We start from the raw sequence: 18,281 nt of genomic DNA on the forward strand, positions 1-18,281 counted from the left end.
TTCCACTGGTCCCGCCCTCCTGGACATACCTTTAAAAAAAAAAAAAAAAGGATGATCTGGCACTCCATAAAAGTGCATCTGTTTGTAGACCTTTTGCCGTGAGACCCAGTGCACCGGCTCTCATTCAGAGCGCACTCCATGTAATGCTGTACCGACTCATAAAGGAGCTTGCTCTTCTTGATTGTGGGGGTGGCACCTCTGAGGAGACGGCTCTCTTCTTGTTGCGGTGCGGGCCTTCATCTCAACAAAGCCCTTGTCTCGCTGCACTGCCTTGTCCCGTCCCAATGTGTGGAGAGAAGAATTCTCATTAGCTGTTCCTGTTCCTTGTTCTTTACAATAATGCAAAGAAAAAAATACTTTTAGAGAATGTTTCAAAGAGCTTTAATTGTGTTTTTGAGTGCAAGCAACTCCGAGTGCCATGCTGTGAGAGAAACACCTGGAGAGTTGTAGCAATAGGAACTGTTTTTTAAGTACCCAGCCCCCCGCACATTAGCTCACCTTTCTAGCCAGCCATGTATCAATCCCTGACAAAGACTTTCTTTCTTTCTTAGACAGACTTGCACTCCGTCGAGCACATGTGAACAAAAGTTCACTGTTGTATACACAGTGTGTGTTAAGTGTCTTTAATTTCCTGGTGAGCCCCATCCCGGGCAGCGTGCCTAGGGTCGTTGCTCCTACATGCAATACTACCTTTAAGCCTGAGGCCTTCCCCACACTGTAGCCACCTAGCCCCTACTATGGTCTATGGCACACTGCAATTCCAGTGAACCTTGGGGCTTACAGCAAAACAGCCAGCTAGATAGGGGTATGTAGCAGATCCGGGAACGTGGGCCCAGCAGCACACAGCTTTTAAACCATACCTTGGGGCCTGCACTTAAGTGTAGCATGTCGCCCCTACCTTCTAGCCCCGAGACTTGCATTAGATGGTGTTGCTATCTAGCCCTATAATGTTTAGCACTACCTCTGAACTTTTGAGCCACTGGCAAATGGCAGTGCCAGTCTAGGGTGGACTATGCCTCTGCCTTGCCATTGAACTGCCATGTTATAATAACTGCTCCAAGAGGCTCGGTTTCTGAACAAAGAAACATCGAGTCTTTGGCGCAGACACTTGCTCTATCCATCTTACTTTTTCAGCAGATCCTGCGTGGGTACTGTAGCCAGCCTGCCCTCCATCGCAGTCGTTCTGAACTTTTGATTTACCCCATTCCAGAGCGACCTCAAGTAACCACTAAGCGCTATTTGACTTTAAGCACTACTTTTCGATTTAATCTTCAGAAATTCAAAACTCCAGTTGTACATATTGGATCTTTGTTTTGGTTTTGTTTTATCCATAAAATTATTCTCTATTTTCCTCAACTTGTGTTAACTATTTTTGTGTTTGTAGGATTTGGTTCTAAAGTATTAGGGGAAGTGTATATTGAAGAGGAACGAGGGTGGTGATGGTGGTAATGCGTGTTGTAGGAGAGTGCATGTGGTTTGTGAGAAGAGATGAACAGGGCTTATGAATGTATGTAGTGGCTTTTTCTAGCATGACTAGGTAGTGTTTGGGGTAGAAAGTAAGGAATGTTTGTTTTTGGTAAAAAGAGCAGGGTATGTTGGAGGATGATATAAGAGAGGGTGGAGTGAAGAGTTGCTGGTGCTGGAATGGGGTCTGTTAGGAGTAAGGTGAGGGTAGAGCTGTTTATATGAAAAATGAGTGTGCTTCAGGGGATTAAGGTTATGTATAATTTTTTGTTGTTGTTGTGATGGTGATGTGTGTATGTTCATGGTATAGGGCAGAGTAGTCGTTTGTGTGAGAGTAAAGGGGCCATTTTGTGGCTGTAGGTTTAGGAGGGTACCTAAGTTTGTTTTGTGGTGTTTGAGAGATTGAATTGTGGAATGAGTGTTTTATTGTCAATGAGTAGTGTGCATTTGCTAAGAATATTTTTGTATGTGTAATGATTTTTTTTTTTGAAAATTCTTTTTATTGGCATTTAGTTATATAAACTTACGTTTATCACGTTTCACATAAATGGCTGCAACATGTACGTAGCGGGATAGACCATTATTGAGTGCAAGATTACATTTACATCGTGGTTGGTGTGAGTGTGGTCTGCTGTATAGCAGGTCTGTGCCAGTGAAAGAAAAACTAGGGGGGAGAACTGAACTGGGGAGTGCCATGGGGTGCTTAGTGTTGGAGTGAGGCGTATACTATGATTCCGTTATTGCCTACTCCATCATGCAGCAACTATTCACCTAGAAAGGAGTATGTATGCGGGCTGATATGGATTGCTGTGGAGCGTTCCCACTGGGGGGAGCCAGACCCGATGCATCCGAGGGGATCGCGGAGGGTTGTGGAGGGGGGTCTCCTATCTCGGGAGCCTGTGCGGTGCGAGTTGGTGTGGTGCTGGGGGCATGTAAGTCAATGACTGGGGCCTCTGGAGTTTGGGACTGCCTAAATTGGTGCAGCAGGAGCGCCCATTCTAGGGAAATTGGGACCTTACGTATACCTTTGGCTTCCTCCTCCCTGATTGCGTCTTCCTCGGCCGCCGCCCATTTGAGAACCGCCCCCACCCATGCCGCGATCGGGGGACCTGATGGGGCCTGCCAGTGCATGGCTATACAGAGTTTGGCCAGTAGGTGTGCTAGGAAAACAAAGCGCATTGGTATTTTGTGTCGTTTCCTCCCTCCCAGAATACCGAGTGCACAGCCCTCCCAAGTAGTTAGATGGGGCAGTCCGGTGAGATCCCTGAGCGTCGTGTGGATAAATGACCAGTAGGTCTGAATGCCTGGGCAGGTCCAGAACATGTGTGAGAAGGCTGAGTCTCCTGCCTGACAGCGAGGGCAAAGGAAGGTCGTGTCGGGGGAAAAAACGTTGAAGGTGCGCAGGCGTTAGGTATGCCCTATGTAGGATATGAAATTGTATATTCTCGAACCGAGCGTTCCTGGAAACTTTTTTGGGGAACTCTTATCGCTCTGCCCCACTCGTTATCATGAAACGATCGTCCTGCTTCCTCCTCCCAGAGCACCCGGAGAGATCCCAGCAGTGGGGGTGCCAATTCCCTGATTGATTTGTATAGCCATGTGGTGAGATGGCGACCCGATCCCATTCGCAAGATTGAATGTAGAACAGGGTGAGTGGGAGGTTCCCCTAGTGCGAGATCGGAGTATGGTCGGTAGCAGCCAAGGAGTTGTCGGTGAATCAGGAACTGCCCGGGGGGTAAGTCATATTCGCCCAGAAGCTGTCGGTATGGCCAGTGCTGTCCCCCTTCAAACACTGCCTCCGCCTTGGTAATGTCTCTAGACGTCCATTCCTGAAGCATGGCAGGAGTAAAGAACCCCCTATGTCTGGGCCAGCCGACTAGTGGCAGTAATGGTGTGTATGGGGGGCGCTCTGTCGCCATGCGGTGTATACGAAAATTGGCTGACCGGGTTCGCACGGAGGAAGGAGGATCTCTGCTGTTGAACTGCTCGGGCATAATCTGGGAAGATCATAATTTGGTTGTTTTCCACCCGTAGTGGTGCTGCCGCCCTCGCTGCCCGAAGCACCGCGTCCCGATCCCAAAAGTGCAAGAACTTAGCCAGGAGCGGCCGGGGCGTCGCACCGGGTGGGGGTCTCTGGGCCGGTACTCTGTGAGCCCGCTCTATAGAGAAAAAGGCTGTGCGATCTGTGGACGGAGTGAAAGATTTCAGCCAGGTGTCCATATAGTCTATAGGATTTCCTTTCTCGATGCCCTCCGGTAGTCCCAGCACTCGGATGTTGTAGCGTCTTGAGCGCCCTTCCAGATCGTTTGCGCGTTCCTCCACCGCGGTTAGACGGTTGAGGACTCCCTGGAGTGTCGCCTGATGATCTTTCATCATTGGTTGTATTTCTTCCAACGCCCGCTCCTCCGTGCGAACCCGGTCAGCCAATTTTCGGTGGTCATCCCGGAGAAGGTTGACATCTGTCGCCAGGGTGCCGAGGCGCTCCTCCATAGAAAGACGGGATAATTCGATGGCGGCCAGGACCTTATCCAGCTTATCCGATATTGCTGTGTCCGTGAGGGACGCTGTACCGGGGGTCCAAGACGAGGCCTTCGGCATGTTCTCCGGGGCTGTCTCCGGGACCGTGTTGTGTTGCGCATGTCGTGATTTCCCCATCTTGACTTCACGTGCGGCGCACGGGCCGGCGCCGTCAGTCAGATCTCAGGAGCCCACGGTGGCGCCAGGGGTCCGCGGAGGGTGCGGCGGTAGAGGGCGACGAAAGATCGGCGCTGGAGGGCAGCAACCCGGGCCGGTATTCTGGGTCTCCTTCCGCAGGCAGGGCACAGAGTCCCCGATGTCAGGCCCCAGGGGCCATCCGCGCGACGCCTCCGGTGTCCGAGCCCCCGCTCCAAGCTCCCGTCTGTCTCTGAAGCCGTGGGCGGGAACTCACTTGCAGCGCCCGCGAAGTCCGAGGCCGCACCCCACCGGGTGTAAATGTGATCTTCTCTGCGGCCGTCTAGGTCAGGTCTCCGCCAGAGGCACCCGACAGAGGCGAGACCCCTCCAGCCCCCTGGGGTGCAGACGACAAGTCCCGGTTGTATGTGGCGGGGAAGTGCTGGTGTGCGCCCTCTGTGCCTGGTGTCTGGGGCGTCTCTTTCAGGGTGTGGGGCGCACTGTCACCCAGCACCAGTGCAACCCTTCCCTCTGACACTCCTCGGCCACTGCGGCCTCCCAGATGCACCCAGGGGCCCTCTGGCAGTTAACTGCGGGCATACAACAAGCGGGGCAGGCTTGAGCGCTTCAACCCCCCTCCGGGGCGCCGTCGAGAAGGTCGTTTCTGTGCTTGCCCCAAGTGTAAAGGCTTCACCAGTGGTGTAGAAAGTGGCCCGATGTCTGTTCGGCGGCCATTTTAAAGTCAGGCAGGCCCCACGAGGGAAGGTCGATATACCCCTGGGGCACGTTGGTCTTGCCGGGTCCCAGCGCTCCTTCATGGCCCCTCTGGGAGTAGACGTACCTTGGGCAATCGTCAGTGGCGTCTAGATCCCACTCCGGCGTGAGGTAGGCACTCTGCGCGCAAAATGGCGGGTCCGATCACGGCGGCGATGTCCCCCCTCCTCGCGGCGTCCCGCTGCAATGGCCCCTGGTCCGCCTTCAGCCGCTTCGAATCTGGCAGCGATGTAGGGACAGCGCAGTGTATCGCTGTCCCCAGCGTCTCTCCCCGCGCCTTCCCCGTCTCATTCACGGGGGTTGCGGCGCCATCTTGGGTCCCGGGCTGCGACGGCGTCTATCCCTCCCGGGTATCTCTGCATTTCTGTGGTTCAGGACGTTGTCGGGCTGCTTGCTGCATCTCACCACCTCATAGGTGCTTTCCGGTGCCCTTCGAGCCACCGAGCACCCGCTGCAACGCTCCGTAGCTTGGCAAAGAAGCGCCCGGTCGCGGAGCCTCAGCGATGCACGGCCGCCATCGTGGCTTGCTTAGCCTCGCCCCCATTTTTGTATATGTAATGATGATGTGGATGGGTTATGGTGGTGGCTGGTAAATGGAGAAAAGATGTCAACCTGACAAATTCCCAGGATCAATTTGTAGCTCCAAATGTCCACTTCTCAATAGCCTCAATTCTGATTGCTATAACATCTTCAGGTGATTATTTGAGGGAAGGGAAGGAAGGGAACAGCAGGGGGGGGGGGGGGAGACCTGCAAGAGAAAAACACTATTTCTAGTTATACAACAAATACTGTATCATTGTACTATACGCTGTACCTTAAAAGTAAAATTCAAATCCAGCCTTTAGGGTTTGCAGGAGGGGAGGTATTATGGGCTTTCCCAGATTCTATGATTCTTTTCTGTACTAATACAATATTAGGGGAATGATGTTATTATCTTATCTATCACTATTGATGAGTGGCAAACACCAGAAGCGATTATAATGGATACCCTCCAGACCTTCCATAGAATATGACACACCTAACGTCATAGGGGAAGAGTATACCAGGAACTCTAATGTAGGAACCCTGTTAAAACGGCTTAGTATAAATGAATTGTCCACTCCAACTGATACCAGCTTATTTGACTAGCGCATTAAAGTCTTAAACTGGGTCAATCCACTTGTCAGTAATGCTTAGCCTTCTCCATATATGCATGTCTAACTCATTTCAGCTCTTCGTCGTCCGTAGTGCATATTCATGATCAAAGCACGCTGAACACAAAGTCAAACATAAATGTGAATCCGTAGTTCTTCAGGAAACTGTGTATACCACACAGTTCAGCCAGTTCCTCTGGGAATTCAGAGGCAGTACAGACTGCCTGAGGACATCTTTAATGCAAGTGAACTCCCACTCCCTGAAGCACGAGTCTGTCAATAAAACTGGACTCACCAATGGAAGAGAAATCAGCTCCACGATGAATATGCACAATTAATGAAGGCGTCTCATAAAGTAAGGGAAGGACACCCTACGAATAACACACTTGTATCCTAAACAAAATTGTGGTGAAAAACGATAGCGGTGCTAGTGGACCGATACCACAACGGCCGTGTGACATGCAGGACTCTAACTTCAGTAAGCTGATATGAACAAGAATAATCAGCAGCGTGCAGTTGGACGGAAGCACTTTTCAATTGTCCGGCTCCGCCCCTCTGTGCCGTGATATTTTCATTAGTGCATGCAGGCGCGTGCGCAGATTCATGGGGGTTGTGGTCTATGCAGGATTTACAATGCCCTCGTTCTATTCATAAAGCACTGCTCTTCCATTCAGGTCTCACTCAGTGCCCCCATAGTTTTAACTACTCAGCCAAGTAATGAAACAATATTTGTTGGTTTGCAGGACTGGCTTTCCCATCCTGTCTTACATGCCTCATTGTTTCTGTATATTCCTTACTCATGGCTCCTGAATGCATGGTTTGTGTCTTCCTGACAGTGTTTACTGTTCATTCATGCGTTACCATTTTGCCAGATGTGTCAAAAGGGCAGCATTTCTGTCCCTAAGCCCAACTCCCTTGTTCTCTGCACCCTCTCCTTCGTTAGCTGAGACACTTAGAGTGTTTATAAACTGAGAAAAATCCTAACTTTAAGACTTTCGGTGTTCACAGAAGGCATATAGGAGTCCTTAAGTTAGGACTCCTAACTTCTGTGAATACCGAAATGGTAGTAAGTTTAGGATTTTGTCTTAAGTTAGTTCTGTGAATCGGGCCCTCCATGTAAAGATAAGAAAAAACCTGACCTACATAAGATAACCTAAGGAACACTTTGAGGTGCCCAAAGCAAACTTCTTTGAAGGTCATGTCACTGTTGCATCACACGTTCTGATAATTTTGAAGGCAATAGATACGTTGACATGACGTTCTGAAGTAGCCCACAAAATACAGGGTAACTTGAAAAGCTTAAACATTAAAGAGAGTGGGAAAGAATAGATCAGCATTGCTCATAATAGTATGGCGTTCTCCCAAAAATGGTAAAAAATTCTCTTGGATATGGTGTGTTCTGGAGTACCTTACTTTGAGGTGTGTCAAATTCACATGACCCCTCCCTCACCAGGAAATGCCATGAGTATTCTTTATGCTTTTGATTTTGTTAACTATTTGCAGGAAATGGAGAAAAAGCATTGGCAAAGCTAATAGTTCTGGATTTATGTACTAACACAGGCTTGCAGAAGTATGCGTCTGTGTGTGTGTTATGTGTTCGCATCAATGAGCTGACGGAGGGAGAGGAAAGAAGATTTAAAATGGTCTCCCAATCATTGTAATATGTTCACTCTGTTGAAGGCAGAAAGATACACCCAAAGAATAAATAGCATTGGGGAGAAAGAAATACTCTTTGACTAAGCCAAGATGTGATTGACAATGTCTCAAGTAAATGGTTGAATGAGGCTGGTTTAGGAAACAAAACAGCAGTTGAAAGTGATGATGCAAAGCCCACAGTATGTATTTTGGAAACGGTAGGTGTTTTAAACCGCTGCACTGTCAAACCAATATCCACAAAGTCTCCATGAACAAGAGCTAATACTAGGTATATAGAGCTTGTTGTGCAGGTCTTCAGTAATGAACCTCAGCTGCTACCTTTCTGTGTGTTTCCTGGCTCTATTTCTGGACTTTTGTTTTCTGTTACCTTGATAACCCTGATTTTGTATTTTTTTTAAATTGCTCTTTCTTCTCTTCTTAAGATTTAGGATCAATGAAAAGAAAAGATTCCAGCCCTGTGGTAGGAGTGGGGCAGCAAAAGCGACCTCGACAAGGCGCTCTAGATTCTGATGATGGTGCTGAAGAAGATGCTAGGCAGTCTCAAAACTATTTTGATGCCAGCCTTAATCACTCGCACTCGGTATGTTTTTTTCCCTTTTTAATTTGTATAATGTCATACAGAATCGAGCAAAGTAGTCCATAATCTTCACGTTCTTTATGACTACAAAGGGGTTTTAACTGTAATCTGAGCCATACAAGAGAGACATTGATGAAATTGGCGAATTCTGTTCAAATTCTCATTTGTTGACGTGATTAATTGGACTGTTTATGTTGCAGTCTCAAGGATGCAGTGTATTGCGATCTGTTTTTGGACTCGCACATGCAACCTAATTGTGCTTTGTAGGGTTCTGATTCATGGGTGAGGGTTGTGCCGGTACTGTTGGATCCTTTGCAGGCATTGTTCCTCATCAACCGCATCTGGATTTAGGCACGCCTGCATCAACTTCTCACTTTTACATCTATGTGTATACATTCTGAAGGAATAGCATTCTGGTGAATTTTGAAGCTTTAATTATGACGAGTGCTGATATATATATATATTTTTTTTTCTGCTTCTGTTTGTGTATCTAGTTTTCCTGGTAGAAATTCGTATTCCCTGTCCCATGAATAGCATATCAACTGAATAAATGTAGCATAAAAAAGAACAATTGACAAGACTAGTTGCCCTGTATTACATTTTATTATCTATCTGGGATTGGTTTAAGTTTTGAGTGATAAAATATATGCCAGCATCATAAATAAAGATTTTATTACACTTTCTTAATCCAATACGGATTTAATACCTCGGTTTAATTCCTGTTCTTCTCTCTTAATGCTTCATAACATAGTCTAGTTTTGTCCTATTCAGAGGAGGAGGATCTTCAGAGATGTGTGTAGTGTGAATGTGTCATTTTCTTCTTGTGGTGACTTTATCATACCATAGAGGCAAATATAGTGGTAAAGCTTTATATTTATCAGCATTAAGGTCCTAGATTGTCTAATGGACTTCTGCTACCTCCTGCTTTAGGAAGATTGCCTGTATTCTCTATCCAATCACGAATCTGAATATGGAAGTATACATGGGTCTAAAGCTGAAAATATCTGGGTTTGTGGCAGAGTGAAGGTCTGACATAAAAGGTGAAATTCCCTTTGTGTTAGCATAATAAAGGATTCAGAAGGTGCTACAGCAGCACCGGCCACTAGCCTGGATTCTTTGCTAATAAGGCCCAGTTGCAATGTTATGCTTAAACTTGTTTTTTATTTCTTTAGAGTACTGGTGAAGTTGGGATCATTGAAAGTATCTCACTCAAAAACTTCATGTGCCACTCCATGCTGGGACCATTCCAGTTCGGACCAAATGTCAACTTTGTGGTTGGAAATAATGGAAGTAGGTTCTTGCTTTGTGTTTGTTTCATTCCTATCAGTATAACATTGCATCTAAAGCATGAATGCTGTATATATCCTATTTGAAAAAGGAGTCTTTCAAGAATTCAATGGGTTGCAGGTTTTTTTCCACTTTAGTTATATCACTAATTTATTAGGTATATAAAGGGTAATATGATTGGTAATATGATTGTAAAACATGGTTTGGTGATGTGAATTATTCCCTGGTAGTAATAACATCCAGAGCTTTCAGTTTGCATCAAAGGATTGTCACTGGTATTAAGGTACACTGAAAATGTTTGCCTATGTGTGGGACCTAGGTACATTTTATAAGCGAAACCTGTACATTATATATCCAATTAAACCCATAAGAGGCTAATGGTAGACTGAAAAAAAATTAATGCTTCATTCTAAAATCAAATAAGCGGAGAGGGAAAACTGCACTGGCCTTTTAAGATAACCAGGTTGGCTTTCAGTCCTAGCGAACATGGTTTTGGAAGTTGAAAGTCATAAAAGTTTTCTCCTTCATAAATTATGGTTGCTCATCTCTTGATTTTGAGTTTACCCCCACTATTTTTATGAAACTCCATTTGTGCATTGGTATGCTTTCCTCTTCCATAGTTATGACCATTTTGTTTTTCCAACCAATCTCAATAACTATTTCCCCACAAAATATTTGGCCAGTACCAAATCCCACTATACATAATTCAGTGCCAAATTTGCTGGGGCTTGAATTAAGATTGTAAATGAACCAAGTGTACAATATGTGGCAAGCAAGTTTGGCTGGCATTAAGAATGAAATTCAAGTCACTTTTGTAGGAAGACATTCTTACCTTGTAAAAAAATATGGCAGTTAGCGTCTTGGAATCTATTTTTGCTAAATGTTTATTCTGCCTGTTTTAGACGAACATGTATTTGCCTATTTATTAGAAGCTGGCATTTAGGATCTCACTGGTTAGATGAGTTACAGGGTTTTATATTCTGTTCTCCTCCAAAGCCTCTGTAATGTTTGACACATTACAATATGGATCTCCTTTGAGGAAATATGTTATTGACTTGATGAAACCAGTGATTGAAAGATTTAATGGATTAGCCACAAAGAAATTGGTTCCTCGACTGGTGAAATGTTTCAAGACCTAAAGCAAGAAAACTATTCTGTCTGCATTGTCTTCAGTTACACAAATCAGTCCTCCCTTCTTTATGGATGTCTGTAGGAAAGTGTCCCTTTTTGCATGGTTATCCCCTGCTTTTTGCCTTACAGTTGAGGCATTTTGACTTAATATGCCCTGGGTCTCTGCCAATCAGGTTCCCATGGCCTGTGTTCTTTCCCAAAACTGTACCCCTGTACCCACAATTGTCCCATCTCTGGCCACAGGTCAGCCCTTTGTTACAGATACCATGGATACCAAGTGCACTGTGACCTGAGAAGACCTCTAAGGGTTGCAGCACAAATTGTGCCACCCTTACAGACCCTGCACCTTAACACCCCCACACTGCATTTGCAGACTTCGTGTTTTGGTGCAAAGAAAAGTGAAGACTCAACATGGCACACATCCCAGTGTGCCATGCCTGCAACCCACTGCTTAGGTAAGTCGCCCCTCTAGTAGGGTGCCCTAGACCACAGGCAAGGGTACAGTTGCATGAGCCCTGTACCCCTACAGCGTCAGAGTCCATTCTTAGACATTGTAAGTGCAGTAAGGCCATAAAGAGTGCATGATCTGGGAGTTGGTCATTAAGAACTCCACAGCTCCATAATGGCTTTACTGAAAACTGGGCAGTGTGGTAGCACACTTCTCAGCACATTAAACCCACACTGATACAAGTGTGGGATTTACTGTAAAATCACTCAGAGGGCATAAGAGGCCCCCTGAAAAACAACCAGTCTTGGTGTGGTTCCTGAATGGCGACCCTCCATTTGCTGTCACCAGACATGTTTCTGGGCCCATGGGTAGAGGACCTCTGCTCTCTAGATCCAGAAACAAAGCCCATCCTGGGCAGAGGAGTCATACCTCCTCCCTCAGGATGGGCTGGGTCCATGAAGGGGAAGCTTCAAAGGCCTTCCGCCTTTGGTAGCTGACTCTGCATTTGCTTCCCCCAGCAACTGGCTCCCACTGGTTCTGACCTCCAGTTTGGGCGGGATGATCTGTGGGAAAACCAAGATAGGAGGAGAGGTGTGCCCAGCATTGCCATCCCCACCACTCAGGTGGGGGAGGAGAGGTGAAGCACACATTTCAGTCATCTTGAAGATGAGGAGACGCTGTCAGCCAGAAAGAGGCTCATGCTTCCCTCCCACTGGAGGGTGGCATACTAGGGGGATGTACTCACCCCAAGGATGTGACCTATTGGTCCTGACCTGCAAACTCCTGTAACGCACCTAAATTTAGTATTTAGGGGCGACCGTGAACCTTGCCTCCTCAGAATAGAGAAAAAGAAAGAAGAAGGACCGACGAGCTGTGCTGAAGAAGGAAGAGGAGGACAGCCCTACCTGCCTCTCCCGACTTCGACCTGCACCCAGTGAAAACCCGGCATGTCGAGCAGCCATCCAGAACCCGGAGGACCTGCCCTGCTTTTACCAGAACAACTGTTTCCTGTGAGCTCTGGATTTACACAGCAAAAGACTCCAACACAGAACCTGGATCTAGGCGGCTCTGCGGTTCTGCACTACTCTGCACTGGATGCCAACGGCCCGAGTTTGAGTGGCCCAACACCCCGAGAAAGTCTCCCTAGTGATACTGACCTAGGATCTGGTGATCCTTGACCTATCTCGAGCTTCCAACTGACTCCTGCAACCTCAACCAGAAGGGGACCGGAGCTGGCTAGAAGATCTGAGGCCTAAAGACATCCCTGCACCCGACGTCCCACGGTCTTGGGTGGTCCAACTGACGGTGTCCAGGCATCCCCCAAGAACCCATCTTACCCCTCCTGCCAGTGGTCGTCCTCGGGGAAACCTCCTTGCCAGAGCCTGCAGCTTTTCTTTCGAGACAGAGATCTCCATTGAAACCAACAAGACTCCCGATGTCTTCTTGGCACCCTGCATCCAGCCACCTTTGTGTCGCTGGTGGTGCAGCTCTAATGCAAATAGTTGGCCCCTGTAGTTCTGATCCTAACCCCAGAAGCTTTGCTTCCACAACCGAGTGGCCTGCTCGTAAGCAGCCCTTGACCAAAGGCCCCCTTTAACAATTGGCTAACATTGGGCCCCTGCACTCTGCACCTGGCCGCCCTAGTGGCACTGGTGGTGCAATTTGAGCGCCTCTGTGAACCTTGGGAAACCTTGGTTCTAACCCCAAACAACTATTCTTGCAGGTAGGTTACTTACCTGCAAACCAATAACATTATTTTCTCCCATAGGAAACCACATTATGAGTTTCTCCTCCTAAGATGTGCTGTGTTGAACTGACTTTTTGTATGAAAGCCAAAGTAACTTTCTTTGAACGAAAAACTTGTACTTACCTGTGTTTTGTAAGACCCACGGTGTGATATCTAGGCATATCACACAAGTAGTTAAAGTACCTAAAAAGTAAAGCAAAAGTAATCAAAAGTAATTCGGAACTGTTTTAAAAGCAAATTCAAACCTGTAATGATTCCAATTTCAACCACAATTGGTTTGGGTCAAATTTAAGTAGCCGGTCCACAACAGCTACAAAGCAGAAGTCGGGTACGCAAAGCCATTTGCTTGCTCAATCATGCATAAAATCACATCTCTGATGAGAGAGCAGCCAGAAATACAACCGTCCGGCCACCAATTCTTCTGTTTTAAACAGAGATGCCTGGGACTTGGGGAGGGCTCCAAGTTAAGGACTTACCCGTAACAAACATGGGTTTAATACCTTAAGGAACAATAAGGTCACTTGTTCTGAGCATCATCGAAAATGAAGGCATTCCATCTCCACTCGTTGGCTTATGTCAGCTGCATATCATTCGAACTCTTAGTATTTCATCATAAGCAGGACCATGCTAATGCCCTGTATTACAACTGTCTGTGGTGTGTGCAGTCAAAATACAGGGACTTAGCACAGTCCTGCTTATGATGAAATACTAAGATTTCTAATGATATGCAGCTGACATAAGCCAACGAGTGGAGTTGGAATGCCTACATTTTCACTGATTGCGGTACTTACTACATTGTGACTAATACTTTGGTGAAATTCGGTATTTGGAGATATTCTGACCGCATAGGTTTAAGTAGACTGGCTACTCGGGACGATATTCTTCTTTGGCCATACTACACATTTAGTTTGTTACTCTTTTTCGCACTGAGACATCCTTTTTTGAAGCCTTGAAAAAGTCACATCGGTGACGAAACACGTTCCGGCTGTCGTTTTTCATTACTGAACACTGCTGCCTCAATTGGACTGGAAAATCTGATTCTTTTCAACAACATTGAAACGAATGTACTATGCCCTTATTTGATACTATTGCCAATTCTACTATGCCATATGGAATTGGGTTGGTGCCTATAACACATTGCATCCAAATTGCCCCAATTATGTTCTGGCATTTCATGGGGTCAAAAGAGGAACCTGCATTTAACAAAGCAATAATACAGGATTGTTTAAGCCTTGATCACGTGCACAAAATAGCCTGGCTTATCCATGCTCGAAAGCAGCTTGAACTAATGGGAAGAGCAGACTGTATTTTAAATCCGCAACTTATTGCAGCTATCTCAAAAACTCAGTTAAAACAGAACTCTCTAACTTAAGGGATCAAAGGGACTGTATGGAGTGGGGCAAGAAGAAAGTGGTGGAATATTTACCTCTTGTCACCACTGAAAGAGTAGAACCGTACATTTTTGTTTCCTTACAGTTAATATGAAAGGTTTTATCTTGAACAATTTAAATTCGGTATCGCACATTTTTGGGTTTCTTACCCAAGCAAAGTATATTCTTGCTCCTTGTCCATGTGATAAAAAATGCAGCATATTCAGAGCTGATTTTCTTTCTTTTGTCAGTTATATCCTAAACCATGTAAAGATTCTATTATCCCATTATTGAGGGTACTGAACATTAGAAAATGTAGGCTGGCACTTTACTATCTCCAGCTCCTTAAAAATTAATATATATGTGAAATTATATATACATTTATCGTACTGCTGTGAAAACAAGGAATATTGTAAGTAAATGATTATACTGTATGGCAATTTGAATATGGAATACTGGAGGGAAATTATGATAATATTGCATGGCATCTCTTGATGAAGCCCTTTTTAATCTTTAATATATGCAAGTTATAATTGCCAAATGAAAATTTGAGTGAAGGGCATTTAGATTGTTAGACTGGTACGTACTGGTACCCAAATTCTTCTTTTTATATTCCTATTGAGTTTTGGTATTTATATATTTTGTACTGATCGGCTCAAGCTGTACAAAAAAAGCAATTTACATGAATTTGCTTTCTGTATATTTTAACTGAGACCTATGTATATGTGAGGATGTTATTAAGATTGGATTTTGGTATTCATAATGGAAATTACTATTCATTATTGTACTTGGTTTTAGAAATAAAATATAAGTATAAATAGAAGTATACCTTCTTCAGTTCTTGCTTTTTGTGGCTCTTCAGTCCTTCTTTTGGGTCGGCAGGATCTGATTTCCTGGTGCCAGGGGCTCCCCTAAATACTGAATGTAGAGGCATTAGGGTAGTAGTCAATGAGCTACCTACCCTTGGGGTCACTATGCCGCCTATATGACTACTTCCCGTGGGAAGTTGGTATAAACCTGTCCCGGAGTTCCTAAGTTTGCCATTACCAAGATAGCAGACTCTGAAATGTTGTCTTCACCTCAGGTAGCCCACCTTAGGGGTGGAACTAGTCTGAAGGTGAACACGCCTATCTGACTACTCATTTTGCCACCTTGTCCAGGTGCCAAATAGGCCCTGGCCATGGGGGGCGGCATCCTCTTCAGTGAGGGAAGTCAGATGCACATACCAAAGACGGTGGGGTCTTTGAAGCTCTCTGCCTTGACATGCTAATTTGTAGGTCATCCTGTTGGAGGAGGTGTAACCACCCTCTACCTGAGCAAGCTTTGTTCCTGACCTCCTTAGAGCAAAGTTCCTAACCCTTGGGGGTCAGATATTTGTCTGGGGTGGCAGGCTGGCAAAGACCAGTCCATGAACACACTCGTAATTGGTAGGTTTTCAAGGGGGGACCTATAAGGAGCCTTCTGAGTGCATGTATTAGTAAATCCAACACTAGAATCAGTGTTGGATACCAAACATCTCTGGTTTCAGTGAAGCCATCATGTAGCTTGGGAACTTGTTTTCACCAGTGTCCAGCACATGCACTTAAAACGGCTTCCCTGATCACTTGTACTGTCAGTAGTAGAACTGTCCAGCACAGGGTCATATCTGCTCATTCAGATATGTCTACACATCAAGTATAGTGCACCCTGCTTTAGGGCTGTTTGGGGTGACTTACCTATACTTCATGTGCATGGCCCACAGGGATATATGCCATGTCATGTTGTTCCCTTTTGTCTCCACCAAGACACACAGCCTGCAGTGACAGTCTGTATGTGTTTGGTGACTTAACAGGGAGTGCTAAGTTATTGCCAGTTGGGGAAACGGTTGTCCAATTTGGGAAAGATCTGGCACTGGAGGCCTGGTTAGCAGGAACCCAGTGCATTTCCAGTCAAAATCACATCAAATACCAGGCTAAAAGTGGGGGTGACCGTGTCATAAAGAGAAGCTTTCAGTTGCTTCACTGTATGCTGCTGGCCGCCTTGGTTGTAGGCGACTAGCTGTGTATGTCATCGAACTACTATGGCTTTAATAAACCAAATTGATCCATAAAAAGGTTTCCACTGCTACCACAACCAGTCCTGACTCTCCCTTTCATGGCAGTAGCTGAATGGTGTGGTTTAGCCTCCAGGTGGGCTTTTGTCCATTTTATTTTCCTATAACACCCATATTATGTCATTTATTGTTTACAGTGGCCTCTATTGTAGAATACAGCACAAGTGTATGACTTATTCAGGTAAAAGCCGTTCAGGACTATTGATATCTATTTTGCTTGTGTGCATATTGCCTTAACAATATATTCTTCTATGATGGGAACTGTTTACACAACTTGCACTTTGCATACAAAACACAGAACTAGTCTTAGTGGCCTCTTTGCTGGGCTCCCACATGAACCCGTTGCTTCATATTGGTTGCCATACACTCTTGCCCAGCAGCAGGTTTCCACGCACTATGACACTGATGTTTCAGATCTTTTAGACCATAAAAACGTACAAATATTTACACTATTTTATTTAAATGCTCTTTTTGCAGGCGGTAAGAGTGCGGTTTTGACAGCCTTGATTGTTGGCCTTGGTGGGAAGGCTACAACAACTAACAGAGGTTCCTCCTTGAAAGGATTTGTGAAAGATGGCCAGACGTAAGTGTAATGTCTTGATTTATTCATGTATGGTAGTTGGTAGGGACGTCTGTTATAAGAACAGTACAACAAACATATTTGCTTCCTTTTCTGGGAACTGATTACCTTTTATTCAATGCTTTCCTGGAGAGGTTATTCAAATCTATTAGGCAGAGTATTTCGAGAATGTAAACAATGGCACTTTATTTACATGTTTGCGTGAAATTCTAAGATTTCACTGGCCTTAGAGAACAAAGCATTACACTAGGCTCCCTACACTAGTTGAAGTTAGTTTAAGTCATTGCGAAAGTAAGTACAGAGTGACTCTAGAGCATTCGGGTTGGCTGCTGCGTGTGATTATGAATTGCATGTTTTAACAATGTTTATTTAGGAGTTTTGATGGCATTGTCATCGCCTCGACACTTCAGAATGTTTTGTTGTCCAAGAGCAAATCCATCCAAAATGCTCCAATCTGATGCGAGATGTAACATGCCGGTGGTGCCCTACTTCAACTCACAGTTGATAGTCTGACCATCTACTATCACATTCCCTCCCCTGTCTTTTCACTTTCATTTTGTTACTCTCTCTAATCCTGCAACGTTAGTACTTTTATTTTATTGTCGTCCAAAGTTTGTTACTGCTGGAGGACCATGAGAAAGTTATTTTGTTATCCCTTTTACTGCAACACTAATTCTGCTTCTTCACTTTAGACTTATCAGAGTCATCTGCTTTTAATCATCACCATTTAAAAAAATATATATATATTTTTATTGAAAGTTTTGAATAACGCATACGAATCACAGTGGAGCTTACACAGCAAGCAGGAAGTTCTACAGCGTAGTTAGTTATACGTCACAGTGTGAAGGTCCAGTGCTAAAGAGTGCTACATATCAAGGATATACAGTTGCAGTAGAGGGACCACGGGGAGGGCCTAACATGCTGTTTCACTCGTGACAGTAACATGTGGCAGTAGCTACCCATTTCTGAAGTCCAGAGGCACACTTCACCCAATTTGTGCTCAAACCCATGCAAACTCTAGGGACCTGTCTCTCAAACCCATTTGGTCACTCATGCTTAGACCCCAGACTCAAGATCCCATCCGGTGCCTCAGCATCTGGGGATGCAACCCCTGAGAGTAGTCCATCTTCTAAAATTCACCGTTCTACGTCCACCATAGGGCAAGCCAACAATAGTACATCCCCAGCAGGTAGTATCAACACTTTTCGTATTTCCCTGACCACCTCCTTCCTAATCTCCTCTCTCCCTCATTCCGACCACTTTATTAATTCCAGGCCAAACTGTAAATATTGGGGCCACTGGCTGATTTCCAGCTCATCGTCCATTGTCTGCAGGCTAGAATCAATAGTAGGTCCGAAATCTATTTGTCA

At 45.4% G+C, this 18,281-nt stretch overlaps 1 protein-coding gene across 3 annotated transcripts in view; it reads left to right on the forward strand.

Moving 5' to 3' along the window:
* Positions 1 to 18,281, forward strand: part of SMC6 (structural maintenance of chromosomes 6) — a 918,345-nt gene that overhangs the window by 26,226 nt on the left and 873,838 nt on the right. For all 3 annotated transcript variants that reach the window (XM_085610645.1, XM_085610644.1, XM_085610643.1), the window contains exons 2-4: positions 8,102 to 8,259; positions 9,429 to 9,546; positions 16,809 to 16,914. In XM_085610645.1, the coding sequence (XP_085466771.1) occupies positions 8,113 to 8,259; positions 9,429 to 9,546; positions 16,809 to 16,914 (371 nt within the window). In that variant the 5' untranslated portion in view covers positions 8,102 to 8,112. The remainder of the gene's footprint in view (positions 1 to 8,101; positions 8,260 to 9,428; positions 9,547 to 16,808; positions 16,915 to 18,281) is intronic.

Source organism: Triturus cristatus, chromosome 6, assembly GCF_964204655.1.
Source record: "Triturus cristatus chromosome 6, aTriCri1.1, whole genome shotgun sequence".
NCBI lineage: Eukaryota > Metazoa > Chordata > Amphibia > Caudata > Salamandridae > Triturus > Triturus cristatus.